Source organism: Lissotriton helveticus, chromosome 3_1 (genome assembly GCF_964261635.1).
Source record: "Lissotriton helveticus chromosome 3_1, aLisHel1.1, whole genome shotgun sequence".
Classification (NCBI taxonomy): Eukaryota; Metazoa; Chordata; class Amphibia; order Caudata; family Salamandridae; genus Lissotriton; species Lissotriton helveticus.
In genome coordinates, this window is record NC_136061.1 from 1689353644 (window position 1) to 1689380021 (window position 26378).

General features: G+C 43.2%; 1 protein-coding gene across 1 annotated transcript in view; it reads right to left on the minus strand.

The window, feature by feature from the left end:
- The window catches only part of LRP1B (LDL receptor related protein 1B), a 3812342-nt gene that overhangs the window by 307513 nt on the left and 3478451 nt on the right, over positions 1-26378 (minus strand). The window contains exon 76 of the mRNA XM_078683424.1: positions 847-981. Within this exon, the coding sequence (XP_078539550.1) occupies positions 847-981 (135 nt within the window). The remainder of the gene's footprint in view (positions 1-846; positions 982-26378) is intronic.

A 26378-nucleotide genomic window follows, 5' to 3' on the forward strand; every position in this document is an offset into this window, starting at 1 on the left:
TACTAACCTCATGCTCCTAACACACAGAAAACATCAGTGGTTCTCACCCTAAAATCAGGAAAAACTGCACAGAAAAGTATCTGGTATTGACAAGTTCATTCATTAATTGGACATTCTAGGGACAAATGCTGTAATCACTAGAATTTGGTGTTTTAATATCAGATTTCAGTCACCTGGTATTCCTGCTGAAAATTCCAGCACAGATATAATGAGGGCCCATGAAACTTACTCATGTAGGTTACCTCAATTATTTTTCTCGTTAGCTATGACAAAGCGCGTGAGGAAAAGCGATAGGTTCTGTAACCTCTCAGCCTGTTTCTGTTGTGAACAGCAAATCATCAGTATGGCAACTCGCCAAATTGTTTAACATGGCCGTGAGCCTGGTTTGTATTTTAGGCTACATTTTATTAGTGGCATGCAGGTGTGAGAACCAACAGCTTAAAAATACTTTACATTTCCTCAGGAAACCCCAGTCCAAAATGTATTCATTCCAGAAGCCTGTCTATCAAACAGGAGACAATACATAGATCAATGTTTAATAAATGCACAGCTTGAAATGGAGTTCTTCACGGGGAAAGTGCCAATCCAACAGTTTCTAGAAGGATATTCCATAGGTTGTTTCTGTTGTAAAAGGAACTACTCTAACTTATTAAATATAATCAACAAATAATGAGAAAACAATCTGAAAAATTATATATCCCGAAAAAAATAATTCAGGTTTGGATGACACACTCACTTTATGAACTTATCATATAGCATAAATGTACTATTAACATGAATGATATAGAGGATTAAGGAGTATTGGGCTATTTTAATTGTTTATGTAAAACTATCCAGAATATTTACCTTCGCACTGTCTGGTCTTTAGGTCACGCCTGAAGCCCGGCCTACATCGACACTTAAATGTTGGTCCAGTCTTTATACAGGAGGCGTCATCTCCACACGGATTCACATCATCTTCACACGAATACTCCGTAGAAACTGAGAAAAAAGTTCCAACTCAAATTTATTAAAAAAAATAAAAAATAAGACAACAAGAACATTCTTCTTTTAATTTTAAAAAACGAGACGAATTATGGAACCGTTTTAAACACGTTTCCTAAAATGTGATAATCGAGAAAGGAAGCCCGAACAAGAACCTCTCACAAAATATGTATGAATGTTGAACACTTTTTCTCAGTGACCAGAATTGAGTAATAATACGTTGGTGTAGTTCTTTCATTGAAAATCAATTTATTTATTTTAAACACAAACCATACAACTCAGCCTATAAAATGTTTGAGATCACAAATGTCAAATAAATATACATTTTGGAAACGACGTGATGTTGTTTTGAACAGCTCGGAAGCAGAGAGATGCAATCTCTGCTCTTGCTTCCGTGCTGAGCTCTCTGTGGTACATGCATTAACTTGGAGAAATGGTGAGTTATTTATATACGCTTTACACGGTGTAAATACATAAAAACAGAACAGGCTTTCAGTTCTACTTTCAAGCAGTTCAACTGTTTATGATATGTCCCGATTTTGACAGATAAGGGAAGTGGGACATAGGGAAATAACAGAATTGAAAAATATACCTATATATGATGTCAAGTGGTAAACATCAGACTAGACAGCTGGTGTTATAATTTAAATCCACCATAGTAGCAGGTAGACCGTATCACACCAAGCACTGCAGCAGGAAAAAGTAGATTATAACATTGATTTTAACTTAAATAACACAATCTATAATGAAGATGCAACATTTCACATCAGTATAGACCATGACACATACCTAATTGTAAAATAACACAATGACACTGCTAAAAAAAAATGAGGTGATGACTCATCGCTATAGGCATATCAAACAATGAAAATACCGTATAAGGATTTTCCTACACAGATCACATTATTAATAAGGCATCTTTGTCTAGGCACTTAAAAATCCTCTCAATGAGGGCATATTATATTGATGTGCTCCATGATTAAGAAAATGTGTAACAACATTAGAGGCTTATAATAGTTGATGTTCTGCAAGTGTTGTATATAAATGAGTCTCTAATTTGTTTATAACACATGGGATTCTGTATTAAACGTCAGTCGGGGATTTGTGACTACCCAGTCGCCCATTATAATGAAAAGATGTCAGAACTCACTTTTATAAGTTATTACAGTCAAGTTCTGACATCACAATGCCTACTGCCAGAGCCTGCAGCGGAGGTGAAAGGCAGGTCAGGTCACAAGGCAGGTCAGGTCACAGAGCATAACTGAAGCAGCTATTTACAACAAAGAAAATTGAATGTTGATTTTCTTTCTTCTGTTTTGTTAGGTGGAGTGTCAGCGTGTATCTGCAAGACCTATTGTAAACAATAATACATTGCTATTCCCTTATGCTACTTACGATTGGTTCAACGTCCGCGTGCCTCTTCTTCGCTGCCTCCTAATTGGCTCATGCCGCAAACATCACTTCGTTTTTTTTTCTTCAAAAGAGCACCGGTATAGTACAGTGTCCTTAGATTTGCATTGCTTTTCTGTTAATTTGGGAGAACTCTTTCTTTTTAATTGTTGTGTCCGCCGTCGCTTGTCTCCCGCCACTTTCCTCCGATTTTATCTTCGTGATGCTCACCCCAATTACGGCAGTATCCCTTTTGTTATAAGCTCTAATGCCTCCGGGCCAAGTCCACGCTCACGGGAGGGTTATTTAGGCACTCACTCCTCCCAGTTCAAGTGATATAGAATTAAATAATAAGCTACAGCATTACTGCGCATAGTTTTAATATATATTTTTTAATCACTCTGGGGCAGATTTACAAGCCCCTTGCGTCACTTTCTGCGTCACTTTTCCAATGTTAAAAGTGATGCAAAAGTGGTGCAAGGGGATGTAAATCTGCCCATCTTACCGTAGCGAGAGGGCCTGCCACCTTGCGCCGACACAACCTTTGATGCCTTTGCTATGAGGCCTCGGTTAGTCTAGGCCACGCCCACAAACCTGGAAGTGAAAAGCTGGCCTGAGGAAGATGGTGCCCTCCGGACTGAAGGCAGTGGTGGGGAAAGTGAGTTTACTTACTGAGAATTCCCAGGCTCTGGCTATCCATACACCCATTTAGCCGAACTCTGTATCTTTCTTTATCTGCTCCTTACGCCCCAGACCTGCTGTTACTGCACCTCCTGCATTAACTTGACCCCGGTGTTAGTGCATTAACTTGAGTCATTTACCCTACCACGGCTAAGTGACAAGCTCATTCTGTAAATTACGAGCTGGTGATTCGCCTATTCCGTCTTTGACTGGTTCCCAATCGGGTGGTGGGAGGTGTCCATTTGAGGATGCACTTTGATGAGCATAGACCACGGATAAAGGGGCGTGAGGCCTGACTGCTCTCTCTCTCACTGTGCATGAAACAAAAGCTCACACCACAGACAGATATTGTGAAAGCCGGCAACATCTCCAGGTCACCCCTTCAAAGGCAAAACCAAATGCTGCTGTCCACTTTGTTAGAAGAAGCATCAACAGGCCTGCAGACCAGAAGGCGGTTGTCTGCCAACAAGTGTAACAAGAGTAACAAGATCACCAGAAATATTTTAAGCAATATTTCGGTGACAGACTGGGCAGGGCAGAAAAAGCAGCATCCTGGGACAAAAGTGCAAAGAAACTCTGGTGAACTTGTATCTCTTTTGATAATTTAGTAATTGTGAGTAACACACCTTTGTCGTAGTCACAGGACCATGCACTGCAGTTATTAATAGGCAGCAGGAAGGCGCAGTGGCACGTCAAGATGTACAAAGGACAAGGTATTACAGCAAAAATAGCCCTTACTGTTTGAAATGTTGAGATGGTTTGAAAAACTACAAACAACAACTGAGACTGGGACAACAAGGCACCTGTAAACTACTCCGCTCCCTTTATGTAACATGCATACTGTTGTATTTAGCTATAAAAGTATATTGGTTCAGTCCGACCCCCTCTGTTTTTCCCCAGTTGGGCTGACCCTTTCCCTACCTGTCAACGTTCTAAGCCGCACTCCAGCCAGTACTTGACTGGCAGGGTTATGGATGTCGCGTTATTGTTCTGTCTGAATAAAAGACTTTAATCTACAGAGCGTTGTTATTCACTACAATATTGGCGACGATCGTTGGGAGGAGGCCATCGCACGACATCCCCTCCATTTGTTGCCCGGGACCAGTGGATTGAAGAGAGGAAGTAACGGAATGATACTGAAGGACAAGAGAGACAAAAATACGATTTTTGTGGCTAAGCGAAGCGAGCCTGCTAGCAAGTGAAGTGGGAAAATTAATAGTGAGCGCACTGACGGAATAAAAAGAAGTTTGTGTAAACTGGCAAGCTGGAGGTTGGAAACGGCTGGCTTCGGAAAATCTGTCGGCGGATTTAGGGAGAAACTGTAAAGGAAGAGGAGATAAGTACCTCGGTGTGACAGCGCTAGCTGAGACGATGATGAAACTGTTCCATGGGCAAGGTGAGCAGTGAATGAGAGGAAGAGACTAGTGAGTGGGAATCAGCAGGCTGTAAGGAGAGAACAGCTGCGAGTAACAAACCCGCTGGTGATCGAGCTGTGAGCGGATGAAAGGAATACCCACACTGGACAGGCAGGCTGTAAGGAAGTGAAATTGACCTGCAAGTGGAAACCTCAGTGGTTAATGAAAGGAAATAAATGAAATGTAAAGTACTCACAGTTGCCGGTGCTATATTAAGTGACGGGGTGACGGAAGGTTAATCACAGAGCGGAGCCGTAGTGGTGATTGGAGATTTCTGTGAGAAAGCGTCGAGGCAGGCAACCCATGGTGAGGGGAATCATTGTGGAGCCAGGAGCAGGCGACGCGTGAGAGAAGAAAAATATATATATATTTATATTTAGTATCGGAAGGGATTCCGGTGAGGAGCGGTGCCGTCGTGATTGGGAGTGAGGCAGCAGATTGGAAGTTGGTGAGGCGCTATTTTGCGCAACAGCGGTGGCAGGAGGGAAGTGAGCAAGGAAGAAATTCTGAGAGAGGAATAATCTTCGTGTAGAAGGAAGAAGCTGTGCCGGGGTGCGACGACGGAGTGAGGCATCTCGTGGTAGAACAAGAAGGATCCTGTCAGGACCTGTACCGTCGTAAATTTGAGCAGTGCAGCAGGGTGACAGACGGTGAGGCGGTATTTTGTGCGACAACGGTAGCCAGTGGGAAGTAAGCGTTGAAGAAATCCCCTAAGAGACTGAGCCACCATGTGAAAGGTGGGAGCTTTATCCGGTTTAGACTACGGTAGGAGGCATCCTGTGTGGAAGAAGTGAGGCGGTTCCGTGTTGAAGAGTTCTCCTGGCTAGGGAGCGTCCCTGAATAGAAGCGGTGACTGTGTGAAACTGCGTGAGGTGAGGAGAGACGCAGTGGGGGAATAAAGAAGTTTACTGTGACAGATTCGTCAAAGAGCCTACGAACATCATCGGCAGATTCCTCACAGAACTGTCACTAAGAGCAGCGCGATGAGCGGAGGAACTGGTTGACTGAACTGTATTATTCCTTTTAGGTCATTTTAAGGGTGGGAGCACAGCAATTCATTTGGGGTTTAGGTCAAGTTGCTCTAATAGAAGATCATTGGAAAACTGCTGGAGAATCTGATTTGCAGATTCCAAAGAGAAAGTGAGAGTAGAGAAACGCTGTATATGGTGTTTAGTCACACTAGTTGGGGAGCACTATTAAGCTGTGACTAGAATTAACATGTTCATGAATAGATAAATCCAAATGTTTGGTGGAGCATACATTGTAAGTAGTAATTTGCAGTAAGTGGCGGTGAAAGTGTAATGTTGTGAAGGGAAAAGTGAAGTTGTTAGAAAAGTGTCTACCCTGAGGTAGTATAGGGTACTATAAGCAGCGCCATACTCTCTAGTATACAGCGCACTATAGATGTAGCACCACAGGGAATTAGATTTTCTTCGTAGTCACCCTGGAAATGGCAGCAGCAAGCATGAATCAACCGCCACCATTCCTAACAGCGGAAGGGGAGCCAGTGCTGCCATGGAAGGATTGGAGGAAGGGATTTGAGTCATACGTGGTAGCAATAGGAGCAAGTGGGTTTTCTGCCATCAGGAAGCAGAACATACTCCTGATGAATCTTGGGACGGAGGGAAGGAAAATTTTTGACAGCCTACCAGAGTTGGAAGGAGGGGTAGGTGAAGGTGAGGATATGGACATCTACGAAAAAAGCTTAAAGAAATTAGAGTTGCAATATGCAGATAAGATAAATGTAGTGTTGGAAAGACACAAGTTTTATGGTAGAGTGCAAGGGAAAAACGAGAAGGTAGGAAACTATATAGCATGCCTTAGAGGACTAGCGAACACCTGTGAATTAAATGATCTTACAGAATAACTTATAAGAGATCAGCTGGTGTGGTGCACCAACAACAAGAAAATTCAGGAGAAGTTGTTGGTAGGTAATCCTGATTTGAGAAATGCCATAGATTTAGCTAAGAGTGTAGAACACACTGTAGAATGTGTGAAGGAAATGAACATAGACGAGGGAAGCAAAGTAAACGAAATTGGTGGAAGCTGGGAGGTTAACCGAGAAGTGTATGCAGTAAAGAACATAAAGTGCAAAGACTCCTGTAGAGAACAAAAAGAAGAGAAGTATAAGGAAGAAGATAGACTCAAATGTTTTAGATGCGGCAGTTCCAGACATTTAGCTAATAGTATGGCGAGATCAGCAACGTGCAGAAATTGCAACAGGAAAGGGCATTTTGAGAGAGCATGCAAAGAAAATTCTAGAGTTAAAAATGTTAATCTGGTGAGAAATAGTGATGAGTGTGAAGAAGGGTATGTGTTATGCATTTGTAATAAGGTAGAAGACCCTGTTGAGAGAGGAAATTTACCAAAATGTGTAATTGATTTAAATGGCGATATGATAGAAGTATTTACAGATTCTTGTTCTCAATTTACTTTCATCAATTCAAAGACGTACGAGGAAAATGCTGATAAATGGGGCACAATATTGATGGAACCTGATGTTTGCCCCATTGGCTACAATGGTGAGAGAATACCACTAGAAGGAATGTTCATAGGGAAAATATCCTTTAAGGGTAAAATCACGTTAGGAAAAGTCCTTGTGGTGATTGGTGGTCTAAACTTACTGGGATGGGCTCAACAAAAGGACTTAAGGATGATCCTAGATGCAACTAGTGGAGAACCGGTCATGAGGTCAAGGGAGTGCGGTGAAGAGGTAATAGAAAGAAGATGAAAAATGTGTAATGAGAATACTATTGGTGAAAAGGAAAACTCTGAAAGAGTTCAAAGAGAATATGTAAAGCAGGAAGAGATAGAACCTGCAGGGAACTCAAGCGGAGTTGTACCCATAGTAACAAGAGTTGAAGAGGGCACTTACAAGTGGAACCTTGATGGGGTCATGGTCAAGGCTAAGGATATCAGCACCAGGAGGGAAGAGATCACCCCCAATCAAGAGATCAGTAGAAGAAGTGTAGTAACCAAAACCCAGGTTGGTCAAGTAGGTTGCAATTTAATGATAAATGTAGAGAATGTTAGACAGTGCAGGCGTTCTGAGAGTGATGCTACGGCAGTAAGCAAGGAAGCCTGTTCCTTGGCATCTGAGGTAGTCACCTCTTTTGGCGAGGAATCAGTAAAGAGCAGGGTAGGGCCTTGGGAGGCCAAAGAAGTGGAAGCCATATTTAACGAGCCTTTGGGGGTTATCATTCCTGTGGAGCAGGGGAAAAGTGCGTAGAATAGGAGACTAGTAACTTAGTGACCTTGTCAGTCTAGAAAGGTTAAGTAATTAAGGAGCAGCCCTATTATTTATATTGGAATATGAGATTCTTAGAGTTCCACCACAGGTTAGAAAGGGACACATACGTAAAATCATTCTATATTACCATACGCATGTCGCACTACAGTGAATAGTTTTGTGAAAGGATATCAGGATATTGAGGAGACCCCTTTTGGTTGGTAACATATGGTCAAAGGGAGGAAAGCACGTAAAGAAACCATTTGGGTGTATCTTACCTCATCAGCTTAAGAGCTTAGGCCATCCACGAGGAAATTACGGAAATAATTGACCAGGCACTAGCATAGGAAGCCTAACCCTTTAAGTTAAGGAGGAGGACTAGGTGACACGGGAAGTATCAGAAATATTTAGGAATGTTAGTTGGGGCACCTTTATGCCAGCCCCCTATGTCGGGTAAAGGATATTGGGAGCTTCCTACAAGCAAAGGTTGGTTACTTATATCTGTGTCACTGAAACGTTCATATGTTGTCTGCAGACCAAAAATTCCATCTTGTTTTAACCCTGGTATGTTGTGTATTATGGGGTAGGAGAAGTGTTGTATTTAGCTATAAAAGTATATTGGTTCAGTCCGACCCCCTCTGTTTTGCCCCAGTTGGGCTGACCCTTTCCCTACCTGTCAACGTTCTAAGCCGCACTCCAGCTAGTACTTGACTGGCAGGGTTATGGATGTCGCGTTATTGTTCTGTCTGAATAAAAGACTTTAATCTACAGAGCGTTGTTATTCACTACAATACATACATACCTAAAACTATAGTTCTTTCGACTTCGTGAGAGGCCTACATGACCTCTGACCTGTGGATATAACCAGGGCCACTGGTATTCTGTGGCAGGGGACAACCAAATTATGCAACATAATGTGGCACATTTTGTGATAGTATTACTTCATTATTTTGACACCACATGCAACATGCTGGTGGCTAAAAGTGGTGCTAAGGATTAAAATTAAATATTCCCCACAAGCATCCAAATTCTCATTTTGGCCAGATGTATGAAGCCAAATAGGGAATGCAAACGCCAAAATTCGCAGAATCGCAATTTGGCTTTGAGCAATGTAGGTAAGATTAAATCGACTCGCAAAATAAGGAATCGCAAAAATTGTGATTCCTTATTTTGCAATTGCATTTAAGGAATCACAATTTGAGATTCCTTAAGTACAATGTAAGTAGCACAAAAGAAAGTGCACTTTATCCTTAAGGAATCGCTAATTACCACCAACTTCAAGTTGGTGGTAATTAGCGATTTCCTTTAAAAAAAGCCCTTTTTGCATTTTTAAAAGTGCTTTGTGGTACAGATTCATGCCCTTAGGGCATGTATGTGCACCACATGTGCACACATGCACATTTCATGGGTGCAACAGGGTTATGTTATGTTAGGGGTTTGGTAAACCTCAACAGCTGCCCCAACAAAGAGGCGTCCCGGCGCTGCTAGATCAAAGAGACAGGTAGTCGAGGATAGCCAGACAAAGACGAGAGCCTATGAAAGTGAGAAAAGGATGGTTTTAATGGCTTTCCGAAAAGCCAACAGGTTCTCCATTCCACGGATGTGAACCGGCAAAGAGTTCCATAATTTAGCCGCTAACACCCGAAAGGAGCGACCTCCCATGCGGCATAGTTTGGTTCGTGGTATCATCACCAGGTGTTGCCCCAACGAGCATAAGCTACGACGGGGAAGGTACCAGGTCAACAGTGGGCGCAGTAAAACCGGTCACCCGGTTTTAAGGATTTTAAATGCCATGACGAGGGCTTTGAATTTAATCCGAGAAGCAATCGGGAGCCAATGTAGTCTTCCAATCGTTGCTCTGACAGAGCATCTGCGAGGGAGCCCAATCAGAGTTCTCGCTGCCAGATTTTGGACCCGGAAGCAGCACGCTAGCATAGTCCAAGCTAGAGATGATCATGGCTTGAACAATAAGCTGGCGAACTGTTGGCTCAAAGTACTTCAGGATTGGTTTTAGGCCTCTCAACAGGCCCACACAGGTAGCTGCCACTCTCTTTGTGTGGGTCTGAAAGCTAAGTGAGGAGTCCATCCATACTCCCAAGTTCTTAACTAGGGGCTTGGGCGTTGGTATCGTGCCCAGCGATGCCGGCCACCAATGCTCGTTCCAGAGGGCGGTGTTTTTCCCTACCAGCAAGACCTCTGTTTTGCTAGCATTGAGCTGTAGACAATTATCTGCCATCCACTGGGCGACCGCTGCCATACCATCTCTAAACCTCATAGCTGAAGCAGCAGGCCCTTCAGCTAGGGTGATAACCAGCTGTGTATCATCCGCATATGACACCAGCTCTAGGTCCCACTCTTTTGCCACAGCTGCCAGGGGTTGCACATACGTGTTGAACAAAGATGGACTAAGTGCAGAGCCTTGCGGAACCCCCTGCGGAACCCCCTTTTTTTTTTATTCATCGTACCCTTAAAATTGCGCCCGGAATTTGCGAGTGCCTCTTGGTTGCTCGCAAAAGTGTAATAAGTGTTATTCTCAAACAGTTGAATTCCTATTTTAGACTTTTAAAAGGTGAAAGCTTTAGGTCCTCAGTCATGGGCCTAGACTAATACTAATTCAGACATAAATGAACATTTGCTCCTCAACCTATATAACAAATGTTGTGCAAATTACTTACACCACATGTGTTTTCCCATACAATTTGCGCAAGGTCTATGCTGGTACGATTTGAATTGACACATTGCCCGAGCTGAGATACTGAGGAATTCGTAATTGTGGTAAACGTGTGCTATTTATAAGTTATCCCGTTGGTACATCCAAATATAATTCTAGGGTTGTAATATTACATCCAATAAATACTGTATCCTATGGTATCACATTTTTGGTGCAGTATTATCACTGCCAAATTTGCACGACCCTTGAAATGAGGGTCTCATTCAGCAACACTGAGATACATCACCTCTGTTTTTCCACAGCTGTATGTGCTCACAGTATCCATTCGTCCTTGCAATATGTTAGCTCTCACCAGTCATCTTCGCTCCCACTATTTCCACTGCATAGGCCCCCAGCAACTGTGCCTTGATGGGTGTTCATCCTCCTCTTCTTACCTTATGCCTGGTTAATACTCAGTCCTCCAATGTGTGTCCACCACCCAAAGCCCCCCCTTTGGTTTATGGACCCTCACTGTGCCCCCAGTGAGTGTCCACTGCATGGGATTGCTGCCTTCATAACCTGTAATTCTTGTGTCTGCTTCAGCTCACATTGTCTCACTGTAGCCCTATTCATCGTGTGCCTGCTCCACATGCCTATGCGTCCAGTGCATTTCCAGTCTATGTCCACACCCAGGGATCTGTCTCCATGCTCATCTTATCATTACAAGTTGGAATTTTGCATTTATTCTCCTCGTTGTGGATCCCTGGCGGTAATCGCAGCAGATTCATAGAGGCCGCCCAACGTGGTGTTAAAAACAAGGTAAAATTATCACCATCATACTGCTTAACGTTATTAAATACCCACAAATAAAATAATCGGGTGATTCCAATTCTCTTGGATTCAATATGTCTATACTCAACATTTCGCATTATGTAATAAAGCATTCTCATAGTGTTCTTAATAACTGCATAGTATCAATTTGCTAAAACAACTCCAGCCTTGCTTTAAACTGTGTCCCGGTAAGCCTCATACATTAGAACCCTTCCTTTTAGATTAATTGTAAAACACACAATAGCCAGCACATCCATCCACTAGTACTAAACACATAAATAAAAATATTTACATTTACTACGCCAATAGCTCTAACTCACTCTGACCAATGCGAGACCTATTGCATTGCAAATGCTTGTTTATCTAGCTTACAGTGACAAGCAGGGAGAACATGTTTCGTTTTTGCACTCTTAGAGTAAAAATAGAATCTTGTTGCATTTTTCTACACATTCCGAGTTACTACAGCATTTTTTTATTTAAAAAAATGACTTTCACCTGTTTCTAATATCTGTTTGCAACAAATTTCTAAAAGGTTTTTGATGGGTTTAATTTTGCACTAGAGGTTTTGCTTTTTTTCATGCGTGCAAACATCCTTGCTCTTTGACATGAAAGAACAATGCTTCAAGTGTCACATTTATCAAATATTCACAAAGCTGAGCGCAAGTCTTCTTGCTGCACTGCACTGCGTGATAGGGAAAGGGCAGGAGTGTGCTGTACTTAACAATATTCCGCGTATTGCTGTCAGCCCATGTAGAAAGAGGATGTAGCAAGGAGAAATAAAGATTTTTCTTCTTGTTGCACCTCACCTGTGGATGCATAGCATTTTGATGCATTCCCGGGTTTACCACTAACGGCAAATCTGGGAATGTGCCAAAATCCATGTGTGAATGCTTTGGAACACCCACCCTCCACCCATGGAATGCCTCTCTGTGACAGAGTAACTCTAGATTTATCATGCCATGGTGCCTTGATGAATGAAACTTCAGAGTCTCATCGCTGCACAGCTGACTGCTGGATTTTCAGAAAGCATCATGAGTGAAAATTCCATTTGGAATGTGGATTCAATGCCGCTCTGAGATCTCTTGAGATATGTGGTAATCAGGTGATATTATTAGTCAGTCCATCTGGATGCAATGATTTAAAGCAGTATAAACAGACTTTTTCTTGGGAGTAAAGTAGTTAATCCTTTAAGACATGTTCCAAAGAAAAACATTTCAAATCTAATAATGCCATGAGACCATCCACATGTGGTATGTTTGCGTCTAATGACATAAGGCCAAATGTTGCCAGAAGAGTGTCATCATCAAATGTGTAAGTATGGTTTAATTTTTCAAGAATCTAAAGGATGTGACTGATTTCCTTAACAATTGATGAAAGTTCCTGCACAATGGACTGGAGGTGCAGGTCAACAAATAAGGATAGCCTCTCAGTGGCTTTATTGTTACCAGAGATGAAAGGATGTTCAGGATTGTTCCTTTTGTGAATTTTGAGAAGCATATAATATCTCTCAAGTCTAGGTTTGGGATAAACAAGAATACCAACTAGTTTCATCATGAGATTTAAGCTCCTGTACTTTAGAACCCTGTTCTTAATACCTAACAAACAAGAGGAAGAAGCCCTTGTTAAGGAAAATGGTTGAGTAAAGGTCCAAGTTCAAGTCTTGAAAAGAATCAGAGGAGATCAAGTAACATTGGATATAGACATGACAAACTACACATGGTGAAGAAATGTAATTCTGAATTTGTCTGCTTCAAAAGCCTGGACAAGGACACTGCCAGCGTGTTTCATCCCGGGACATTGGGACTTATTTAGGGTGCATATATCTGTAGTGTTAAATGTACCATTCAGGGTCATTAGCTTCTAAGTAAATCTTCTCCATAGTTAGTGGGAACACCATCCATACAGCACACAAATGCTGCCTGTAAGAGTATTGGCATTTGAAGGAGGATCATATAATGGGACTCTTTAGAAGGGGAGTTCCACCATTGGGAACTATATGACCAATACAGACAGCATTAGTGTGCTGTATGATAGCGTTCTCACTAACTACGGAGATCATCTTATATGAGAAACTGGGTTCAGAGAAGGCACAAAAATATAGGGAGGCAGAAAATTATGGCACACAGCATTTTAAGCAGAAGTGTCGCTTTGTGCTCAAAAGCTACCACTTGATTGATCTCACATTTAATATTGAAAACCGCAGTCAGCCAATAAGATTTTGCATGATTTTGACTAGCTTGTGTTCCAGTGACAAGTCACTTTTTTAAAGAGAGATTGACTACACTATAAGCTTACAAATGTCATATTTATTGTACCAGCACGTTATGGCCTTGCCACTGTTATTTGAAAGAACAGCAGATATATCATATACCTCATTCAGATTCTTTTAATTGCTGCCCACTCTGATTTCGTGGCATTTTACATACCTTTAACAAAGCTGCCCTTGTAATTTACCTGAGCTAACAAACCATTAACCTATTGTAGTTATTTGGACTCTGGTCTTATGACTGAATAGAAATATCATTAACATAGCATTTCTCACATTAAAAGTGACCACAGGGTGTATTTTAGATCTCAAACTCATTCATCAAATGTGGGTTTCAACTGTCGCTTGGAAAATTTTGCTAAATTCCTTTACAAAAGCCTTAATTAAAGGCTGAACTTAAAATATTTGCTACATAAACATATACAAAGTACCTCTATCAGATTGGGGTTGGTTTTATGATTTTACTAATTTGTGAAAGTCACAATTGCATCTCATAACCTGTGTTGGCAAAGGTACATTACAGTAGCATGAATTGTTGTCATAGTACTGGCAATGTAATTATACTCCATCAATATTGTCACCACTTTTAAATCTCTTGACAGCATATATACATTTTGTTCTTAGTCATTTATATGACTTATGATTGTCTCCTCTTCAATCAGATGTCAAACACTATAATCCTTTGGAAACTAGACCACTCATGTATTTCCTTCATTTCACTCACATGCAGTAATTTTATGATCTGCTAATTGTCGTACCTTTCGTCACTAATTTCTCTCATGTCTTTGAGTCTGTAATTCAAAAAAAGCTTTTGTTTAAGTGTATATTGGACTTTCAACATGTGTAAATATATATACATGCACATTTACCCGTTATAGTGCAAAGCAGCTGTTCAGAAGAATTAGCAGTAATTCTACCTTATTTGCACTATGGAAGCAGGATTTTATCAGCAAATTGAATCAAATGTCAGTGAATACAGTGATGGAGGTCTCTGAGACACAGCAGAATTCCTTGACTGTATTTGCCTTCGCAAAATACCAAGAAAAGATATACAATATATATATTTTATATAATTACCTACCAGTAGGTAGTTATAGTTAGGACCTTGTTTCTATTCAAAAAGAGTTGTTTTTTTTGCCAATATCTTTGGCACCGTTTCACAAATCTTCGCGAAATTTTCAAAAAAAATTTCCACTCTGGTCAGCTCCTGTTAAGAAAAAAAGGGGGTCCCAAAGTTTCTTTTTCCCCATGTTAATTTCCTTCGGAATTTTAAAACAGGTTACAGCCCGAACTGCTGAATGGAATAACACCAAATTTGGCAAAAAGGTAGGCCTTGGTTCAGAAAGAGACCAATTTTTAAATGGTGTAAATCCGTTCAGTAGTATGTGAGAAATTTAAAAAAGAAAAATATTGATATCTGAGCACTGAGGAGGGTTTGCGAACACTCCCCGGCATGAGCTTCACTCTGATTCACACCAGGAAGTGCTGGCAGCCATCTTGTGACTCGGTAACCGAGTCACAAGAAATCAGTAGAAAAAAAGGTGGAAAAACAAGATAAGGGGACAGGGTAGAAACACCCTGAGCCCCTAGTCTGATCCCCAGGAACGGAAATACAATACAAAATAATAATAAATTGGCAGAATTTGCGTGGGAATCCTGACGATAAAAAAAAAAAATGAAGCGCAGGTTCCGCACTTTGTTTTCCGTAAGCCCCTGGGTGGGACAGGTCCTGGGGAAAATGCCGAATTATATGGTGGGGGCCCGCCACCTCCCTGGGGATATACTAAATATATGCAGGGGCACGCGGCTCCCCGCAGCCCTCGGGACTGCCACCTCCCCTGGGCTTGTTTTAATAAGATGAGGGGGCCTCCCAGGCCATGTCCCCGGGCTTTCTTTAAATATGCACAGGGACATCCGGCCCTCCTGCTGTCCCGGGGACCACAACCTCCCTGGGGCTTACATTTGTTTTAAAAAAAATTAGGGTGGGGGCCTCACGGATGCCCCAGGGACCACCACCTCTCCGGGGCTTTATTTAAATATGCACGGGGGGCCCGGGGGCCCCCGCCTGCCCCAGGGACACCACCTCCCAAGGGCAAAAATTTGTTTTAAAAAAGATGTGTGGGAGGGCCTTGCGGACCACCCCAAGTCCCAGGGACCACCACCTCCACTGGGGTTTTGAGAGGCCCCCCTCCTGGAGCCTTTGATGGCCCTGGTGACCGCCACCTCCCAGGGCCAGCTCCTGTAATGTCCCAAAGTGGCCACCCCTGGGACATTGCCGTTTGCTATGGCAGGGCGGGACGCCCGGCTCGCTCCTGCCCTGTCATAGCAAACTCCTGCTTTGTTTTGTAGAAGCGCGAGCAGGAAACAAAGTGAAGCAGGATTGCTTTTGAGCAAGGGGAGCTGCATGTCAGCAGCTCGCCTTGGTCAAAGCAATGCCGGCTCTCGCAGGAGGTGGGGAGTCGGCGGGACGGTGGGGGCATTGGCGCTGTCTGAATGGTCCCCAACAGTGAGGCCAGGCCCCCGGGGATGGTGTCCCTGGGACCTTAAGTGGCCACCGAGGGGGCCATGCGGCCCCCCGCCCGCGAACAAAAAAAACACAACAAAAATGGCAGGCTGGCCCCGGGGAGATGGGGTCCCCAGGGCCAATAGTGGCCTAGGCAAGGGGGGCCATGCAGTCCCCCTTTCCAATTAATATAATACATTTTAAAAAGGAGCCCATACCCCCGGTTATGGGGTCCCCGGGGCCAAAATTGGCCTTGGGAAGGGAGCTGCAAGGCCCACTTCCAGTTTCTTTTTAAAAAAAAGGGGTCAGGCTTTGGGGATGGGGTCCCCAGGGCCCCAAAAATAGTAAAAGAAGGGGGGCCACAAAGCCCCCTTTAAAAAAAACTGCTTCTCGACGGAGGCCCCGCCGTCTCCCTGAACAATTTTGTAAACGCGCCCCCCCTGGTGCGTTGGAAGTTGGGAAATGAAGTCACCATGAATACTGGGGGGCAACTAGCCCACCAAGTTCTTTCAGTAAGCGCCGCATAGCTGATTTCTAGAGAGGTGGTCCGAGGCAACGTCCCTTTTTACACCACTCTGCAAACACGCCTCTTGGCGCACTGCTGGTGGGGCGATGAGGTCCTCTTGTGTCATGAGAACCTCAGGACACAAGTGGACTTCATGCCCTGAGCAGCAGTGCGCCAAGAGGCACGTTTGCAGAGTGGTGACAAAAGGGGGCGGGATGTCGGACCACCTCTCTGCAATCCAGCTGTGCGGAGCTTACTGGAGGTACCTGGTGACGTATTTGGCCCCCAGGGAACCTCAGTATTGAAGGGGACATAATCCCCCAACTTAGAACGTGCAGGAGGTGCATTTGCAGAGTGTTGGAGCAAGGGGGTGTGGCCTGTGTGCACATCTCAGCAATCCCACTGTTTGGGGCTTACTGGAGGTAAGAGATAGACCAGTTGGTCCCTCAAGGACCCCTAGCAGCGAAGGGAACTTTAATCCCCTTCCAAGAACGTGCCAGGGAGCACGTTTGCAGAGTGGTGGGCATAGGGGGCGTGGCAAACTTAGCAATCCTGCTGTGTGGCACTTACTGGAGGTAATAGGAGTGTTAAGTGGCCCTCAATGATGTCCTTGGGGGCCAAGTACCCCTCTTGTTACCTCCAGTAAGCCCCACACAGTAGGATTGCTAAGATGTCTTCGGAGGCCATGCCCCCTTTCTCCACCACTCTGCAAACATACCTCCTGGCAGACTACGGGATGGGGGATGAAGTCCACTTTACTCCTGAGGGACTTTGGGGGCCAAGAAGACCTTCTGGTACCTCCTGTAAATCCTACACAGCGGAATTCCTGAGCGCTGGTCAGAGGCCCAGCACCCTTTCTCCACCACTCTGCAAGCACGACTACTAGTTAAAGAAGTGTTTGCAATATAATAGGTTTCGCATTTGCAAGAGTTTGAGCTATTTCCATTGTAAATGTAAATTTTTTTTACTAATATTTTTGGGAGTGAAGTGGATGTACATTGTGTGCAGTGGAATTAAGTGGTATGTTGTGCAGTGAAAATATGTGGATAGAAAGTATGTGGTATTTAATGTATAGGAATTTTGTAGAGTGAGAGTATGTGTTATGGAGAATAATTATGTGGTATCGTAGTCTGAGTTGTGGAGTGGTATCCTAAGGTTTAGTCTTCCTCATTTCCATAGAAGCTCAACTATGAATTCAGACAAAAAAGAAGGAATCACTTGCTTCTTTCAGCACCTCTGTTGGTTCTATCTGCACTGCTCTTCTTTCTGCACCTCACTTGCCTCTTTCTGCACTTCTCCTGCTTCTTTCTACACCTATGTTGCTTCTTTCATCAATTCTTTTGCCTCTTTCTGCACTTTGTTCCTTCTTTCTGCAGTCCTCCTGCCTCTTTCTGCATCTCTCTTGCCTATTTGTGCACCCCTCCTACCTTTTGCTACACCCGTCTTGCCTCTTTTAGCACCTCTGTTGATTCTTTCTGCACTACTTTTGTTTCTTTCTCTACCTCATTTGCCTCTTTCTACACTTCTGTTGCTTCTTTCTAAACCTCTGTTGCTTCTTTCAGCAATTCTTTCTGCACCCCTCTTCCCGATTTAATCAACTCTCTTGTCTCTTTCTACACCTCTCTTCCCTCTTTCTGCAACACTCTTGCCTCTTTCTCTACATCTGTTGCTTCTTTCTGCACGCCTTTTCTTTCTTTCTGAACCTCTCGTGCCTCCTTCTGCACCTCTGTTGCCTCATTCAGCACCTCTGTTAGTTCTTGTTGCACTTCTCTTGCTTCTTTCTGAACCTCACTTGCTTCTTTCTACACCTTTGTTGCTTCTTTCAGCAATTCTCTTGCCTCTTTCTGCACTGCTCTTCCTTCTGTTTGCAGCTCTCCTACCTCTTTCTGTACTCCTCTTGCCTCTTTGTGCACCTCTCCTACCTCTTTCTGTACCCCTCTTGCCTCTTTGTGCACCTCTGTTGGTTCTTTCTGTACTGTTCTTGCTTCTTTATGTACCCCACTTGCCTCTTTCTGCACCTCGCTTTCATCTATCTGTACCTCTCTTGCCTCTTTCTGCACCCCTGCTCCCTGTTTCTGTACCTTTCCTGCCTTTTTTGTACCTATCTTGCCTCTTTCGGTACCTCTGTTTCCTCTTTCTACACTTCTCTTGCTCTTTCTGTACCCTTCATGCCTGTTTCAGCACCTGTTAGTTCTTTCTGCACTGCTTCTGCTTTTTGCTGCACCTCACTTGCCTCTTTCTGCACTTCTCTTGCTTCGTTCTACACATCTGTTGCTTCTTTCAGCAATTTTCTTGCCTCTTTCTTCACTTCTCTTCCTTCTTTCAGCACCCCTCCTGCCTCTTTCTGTAACACTCCTTCTTCTTTGTCCACCCCTCTTACCTTTTTCTGCACCCCTCTTACCTCTTTTTGCACCTCGTTGGTTCTTTCTGGACTGCTCTTTTCTTTCTGCACCTTACTTGCTTCAGTCTGCCTCCTTGTTCCCTGTTTCTGCACCTTTCCTGCCTGTTTATGCACCTCTCTTACCTCCTTTTAAACCTCTGATTTATAGGTACTTTTAATCCCCCTCCCTATTATGTACTAGACCTTTACTGGGGAGGTCATGCCAATCCCAGGGATGCCCCAACCCATAGTGTTCCCTAGTGGATGTAGGTTTTTTCACTGTATTCTAAGTGTCTATCAGCATAGCACTGGCTCCAGGCCTGGTTAGTTAGAGTCAGTTACCACCAATACCAGTCAGCAAAAAGTTGGGGGCACAGGATGACTTTGAAACAAGGCCTCTTTCTGCACCTCTGTTGGTTCTTTCTGCATAGCTCTTCCTTGTTTCTGCACTTTTTTTCACCTTTCTGGACTTCTGTTGCCTCTTTCTGCATTTCTCTTGCTTCTTTCTGTGCCTTTCGTCCTCTTTCTGCACATGCCCTACCTCTGTAGGCATAGTTAGAAATTAGCATTTAAAATAACCTTTGAAATTTACAGAAAAACCCATAGGTTTCAGGGACGTTATAGTTAGAAATTAGCACTTACAAAAACTATAGAAATTCACTGAAAAAACCCCAGGTTTCAAGTCATAGTTTGTTGGACATTTCACTCGTATAAAACCAGAGAAATTCTGCTGTTATAGTTAGTTGAACTAACTATAACTTGCGCACCGCAATTCACTGCTGATGATGTCACATATTACATTATTCATGACATGGGCAGTGACATCACTGATGACATCTCAAATTACATCACTGATGACATCACGAATGACATCATCCACATGATAATCTGATACATTTCCTCACAACCTAATTATAACCTTTGATACACCCACTCTAAAATTCAGACTACCATTTTCTAAACCATCGACACACCAATACCAGTTACTACATACCCACTCACTGATTCCTAAGTCTACACACACGTCCACTCCTTCACCCATATAGTTACTCATACATGCAGTCACTGATCAATACAGCACACATACACCTATACAGATACTCACACACCGCCACTCATTCATAGAGTTACTCACACAACTAGTCAGTCATGCAAAGAATCAATCACACTCCCATTTACTCACCTATACATTTATACACACACAACTTCACGTATTCATACAGTTACTAACACATACTTACTCTCTTCTACAATCACTGACACAAACACACACTCATCCATACAGCCACTCTCACAATCACTCACTCTCAAATATAGTCCTTTATATACTCCAACCCACACATTTACTGCTTTTCATATGTGTAGTTACTCACACATGTACCACTGAGACATCCATTCACTCACCAACACACCCATACACACATGCACCCTCCCATACAGCTCTTCACATATGCACTCTTGAACCCATACACCCAGTGAATTACCTACTCACACATCTATGCACAGAGTCACACACCCCCACCCACCCACAGAGACACTCAGGCACCCATACAGATTCTCAGACAACCAATCTATAACCAATCCAATCCAATCCAAAAATTCTTTATTTCGGCCATTTAGGCCATAAAAGATACATATAAAAGCACATATTTTACAAGGAATACATATTATATTTAAAACATTATATTAAGACATACTTTGAAAAGATAAATAAAAACAAATATCAATTCCCGATTGGTAACCAAGAAATACATTGGCAAAACGATTTTTATAAAAAAAGAAAACCATCATTTGGTGGTCAGAGTTTTAATAGCTTCCTCCTAATGTGCCACATGGCCATTAAAAATTTAGCAACTGCAAATACTATATGAGGGGAAGTATTTGTTTTCAATATTCTGTAAGAGATCACAAAGCTCCTAACGCCCAAGTTCCTACATAAAGGCGCTAGCCAGTGTTTCCTGGGTCTATTGTAGGCTGGGCAAAAGAACAAAACATGAATTTCCTCCTCAGCATAGTTGCAACAGCCAGGGCACGTTTTGTCATCCCCCTTGGCCCATTTACATGTAAAAGATTTAATGGGCAATGTACCGAACCTCCATTGGATGAATAGCTTTCTTGCCAATATCGGGAAGATGATGTCCATAAAATTTTCAAAGTAATAAGAATTTTTGGAGTCCAGGAAACGTTCAGTTAAAATCCCGTTGTGACGTGCAAGCACAAGGGAAGCAAGACTTTTCTCCTTATGAATCTCCACAAGTCTTTTCCGGGAAACTTTTTGGCAGCCTATCTCAGGAGCCTCCCGGAGCTCGTGGAGACTCAACCGGTACAGTTCTTTCTTTACAAAGGCCAACCACGGGATTCTGTCACATTGGTTCAAGTTCATTACATCGATGAGATCTTGCCTATAGTGTACAAGCTCAGCAGTGGTCCAAAGCCTGTGCCAGAATCTTAGTGGCTTTGATTCCAGATCCTCACCTATGGTGGAATACCCACATCTAATCTTAACGGAAGCAGGGGCGTGCCACGGGGGAGGGCGAGGAGGCGTCTCAAAAAATTGTTTTCTACGCTCGCCAACGCTGACCCTGCTTTATACCCCCATAGCTCACTGCCATAAGATGCAGCAGCTTTAGCTTGTGCTTTGTACATTTCAACTGCCGGGGCAATGGGTTTGAAGGTATAAGTGTTCGTAACCTTCAGAATTGCCCCAGACAGTTGTGACAGCCTTATCCGAGATCTTGCTATTTCTGGTTCCCAGGATAGATTCTCGTGCATGGTAAACCCCAAATACTGGAATGTTTTTACCCTCTCCAACCTTACAGAGCTCAGTAAGGGATTTGGTCTTGTCTTGGGTGATGGGTTGAATATCATGAATTTGGTCTTCCCTGTGTTGATCTCTAGACCATATTGTCTGCAGAAAAGACCAAATCCATCCAGGATTCGCTGTATCCCCATCGGGGATTTGGAGAGCAGGAGGGTATCGTCAGCAAACATGATGGCCAGCACCCTCCTGCCTGCCAAAACTGGAGCATCATTATCCCTTACATTACAGAGATGAGATATAATGTTATTAACATAAACAGGGTTGGCGCCAAAACACAACCCTGCCTTACCCCCCTAAGAACTGGAAACCTTTTTGACAAAGCACCACCCCTCCCACACCTGACCTGAGCGAAATTACCATCGTGAAGCCGGATTATGGCCTGAAGGAGGTGTGTGGGAACCCCCATCTCATTTAAAACCTCCCAGAGTTTCTTGCGGGGGACCAGATCGAATGCTGACCTCAGGTCCACGAACACCATAAACAGCCTCCCCCCCTCGATCCTCACAGTTTTCCAATAGAGGAGTACGAGGCGGAAGATCTGGTCCATGGTGGACGTGTTTTTCCTAAAGCCAGCCTGAAGGGGGATTAGGATTTTTTTATCCTCCATCCAGTCCAGGAGATGGTCCAGTATGAGGCGTGAGAAGAGTTTTTGGGGCACATCGATAAGACTAATCTATAACCCACATAGACACTCATGTAGCTACTCACCAACGCATGCAGCTGCTTACACACCAACTGACAGACTAATACAAACATTCACACAGTACAGTCACTAACCCATGCATTCAGTACGACACAATTAATCACTCACTTATACAGTCAGTCACGTACCTACTAAATCATCCATTCAGAAACGTATTCACCCCCTCATTCTTCAATACACCTTGGCATATATATATATATACTGCACTTTAAGGTATGTTTTCTATGTCTATGCGCTTTAAATGACCTGCCTCTAATTGCACTATCTATTTAAACACTGTTATTGGTTCCCAATGTCATGTGAACAAGGCTACAGTGACGTAGCCGAAACGCATCTTGCTGGAGACGAAGGGACAATAAAACCACCTTTGCACACTATTTGAGCATTTTTTCGTGGTCTGTACCTGTGTTGATGTTGGCATTCAGGGCCAAGTAGCAGGAGTTGGACTTGATGTACAATTTGGCGGTACGCAGCCGTTGCCGCCTTTACAGACCCTCCTTTCGTAACGGGCTGCCTGGCTATGCGGTTGAGCGCGGAAGCGAAGCAACAATTGACCCAGAAGGAGTAACTAAGCCGACAGTCCCCCGCATTGGTGTACCAGTGAGACGGACTGAACTACCGGTGGACTCGGAGGTACCTGTGGAGTGACCCTGCTCAGGGTCGGACGACGCCGGAGGGAATCACTCGAGGATCTCAGTGGTAAGCCGGTACTAGTACGTCAATACACATTTGTGAACTTTACCATTTGTGCGGGAGAAATGATATTTTGCGCTCACTCCAATTCAGCTGGCCGAGACACCGTAAACAGAAGCGGTCCCGGCTAAAGTATTGGTATATTGTCCCACAGTATGTCTACACCAGCGGAGACTTTGAGGAACCGGGAAGCATTGGCGGATGCCATGTTTGTTAATCTACCGGCATTAAAGGCAATTACGGACAGTGCTAAAAGTAATGACACTACTATGGATCTTAAGGGTAAACTGAAGAAATTAGAAAAGTTATTAAGGACCGAGACGACCAAATGGTGGGAGAAATGCTCATTGGAAAAATATATGGAAGTGGGACGTGTACCCAGGGGGTTGAGGGTTCTCATAGCGCCATCTTTTGAAAACCCCAACCCCTTGATGCTAAAAGAATGGGCATCTAACAACTTGGAGGCGTCCATGTACATGGTCTGCTTATTAATCAAATATGCAGAAATTGATCGGAATGACATTCTGAAAGAGATAGAAGAATTGAACAAAGAACTGGATGAGGAAGAGAATAAAGAAGTTATAAAGAAATTCAGAGAGGAAATAGATGTGAGACTTGTGAAACATCAGGAAACCATCAGTACCAGGAAGCAATACAAGTTTGCGCGCGATAAAAGGGATTATGAGACGGGAAGAATATTTACGTTTGCACGCAAATTTGACAACGCAAAAAGACAAGCTCTATTACCCAGAACTGGTAAACACACACTAAATGAAAATCCAGGTGCAGAACTTTCAGAAACTGAATTAAGCTCTGCAGCAAGTAGTGTGGATTCGGATGATGGGCTGACTGGTATATTTAATCAAGCACAAATACCCACGAACTATTCACCCTCAGAGGAACTGGGTTTTCTCATAGAAGACAGATTCAAGACACTGCGACCTCAAACCCGGCAACAGCGGAAAATAAACGAAGGGCTAATAACAAAAGGCGCAGTGCAAGGAGGAAACACAGGAGGCAGAGGCTCATCAAAGAGAGGCAGGGGAAAGAAATGGTAGGGGAACCATTGCCAATCATGATGAACAGCAATGTGGCAGCAACAACATCAGATAACACAGACCCCCACATTGATGAATCAGATGACAACACTGTGATCAACTTATCAGATGTAACCTTGTCCAAGGCGGAAATGCAGCTATTATATCTGGGTCTATCTTACTGCCTGAAGAACTCTTTTAACTATGTTCAGACCCGGATAGACGTTTTCAAATTCATTCGTAAGCTCAAACTCAAGAAGCACTTCAGATTGACCAGTGTTCAGGACCGAGCTACTGAGATCATTAGCAGCTCACAGCCCTCCAGTAAATTGCAAGTATCGAATGTTAGAGCTCCTAAAGTGGCCCACGAATTAGCCCTGGAGGAGGAATTTGAAGTTGGTTCAACACAGGAAAATCTACAAGTGATGGGTATAGCAATGAACCAACCTTGTGCCACTCAGTTCAAACCTCCATCTACGTTCTGCCCACTCATGCCTAAGGACAATATTGATGCTTTCAGTGATATTGTAATCGATGACTTGAAAGGATTACAGAATATTATATCCAGGAAGGCCAAACGAATGAGGTACATGGGAAAGCAGTACAGCAACCTCATGAAGAAACTTAGAAGTGACTCTAATTTGATAATCAACATAGCTGATAAGGGGGGGCAATACAGTTATCTGGCCACGAACCCTGTATATGGAGGAGGCACATCGACACCTTAATGATCCGACCTGCTATAGAAAAGGAAGTTTCAATGACATCAGGAGTTTGAAAGACACCATACATAAAGAACTGAATCAGTGGAAACGTGAAGGTCTTTTAAGCAAACAAGAACTTGCATTCCTTAAAAATGAATATCCGGTTACACCCACTTTCTACCTCATCCCCAAGATTCACAAGCTGACCATCCCTGTACCTGGGCGACCAATCATTTCAGCCCAGGGCAGCTTATTAGAATCAATCTCAAAATATGTGGATCATTTTCTGCATGAATTTGTGGAGGCATTGCCCTCATTCATTAAAGACACTGGACACTTTCTTTCGAAACTCAAAGAGATTGAATGGGAGACTGATTTTGTACTTATTGCTCTAGATATTAGCACTTTATATACCAGCATCCAACACACAGATGGACTCAATGCCAGTAAATACTTCTTGGACAAATGTAGCATTGTTTATAGACAACACAATGTAATGTTACTCAGAATGATAGAACTGTGCCTAAACAACAATTACGTCCTGTTCAATAGGGAAGTATACCAACAATTGAGAGGGGTGGCCATGGGGGCATGCTTCTCCCCCACCTACGCATGTTTACATGTAGGGTGGTGGGAGGAGCATGTCCTCAGGGGGTCACTTAGTTCCCTATTTGCTGATAACATAGTCCATTTTTGGCGGTTTATTGCCGACATCTGTATGATTTGGAAAGGGACACAAGAATCAGCCATCAATTTTGTCAACACTATCAATGAGAACGATCTGAATTTAAAATTTACATCCCAAATTAGTACTAGTCAGATCCATTTTCTTGACGTAGAGATCTATATTAGTGAGAACAAGATTCAGACACGGCTTCATAGAAAATCAACGGCAGGCAATGCGATCCTGCACGCCAGCAGTTCTCATCCAGACCACCTCATCAGCAGCATCCCATATGGGGAGTTCCTTAGGATGTGGAGGATTTGTAGTTCAGACCTTGACCTGGAGATCTGCCAAAAAGAGGCAATCAATAGATTTCGTGCCCGAGGCTATTGTCCCACAAAATTAGAGGAGGCTAGAGACAGAGCAAACAGTTTGAGCAGAGAGGGGTGCCTTAATGTTGATAACATCAATACTATTCAGGAGCGTGAAAAAGTAGATGACAGAATCAGTCTCATTACTACATTTAACACTGAGGAAAGGAAAGTGAGGGGGATACTCAAAAAACATTGGCCACTGCTTAAAACTGATATCAGCTTAGCCCCTTTGTTACCAAATGAGCCAACGATTACTTTCAGGAGAGCTCCCTCAATGAGGGACGCGCTAGTTAGATCTAGTCCTGAAGTAACATCGAGAATAAACTGGCTATCCAACAAATCTGGCTTTCACAAATGCATATCATGCAGAGCTTGCAAATTTGGTATTAACACCAGTGAGTATTACTCTGCATTTGATTCTAAGCCAATACAGATTAAAGCACTGTATACATGCCGCACAGATTTTGCGGTATACGTATTACAATGCACCTGTGGGCTCAAATATATTGGCAGTACAAATCTACAAGCGTCCAATCGTATACTCCAACA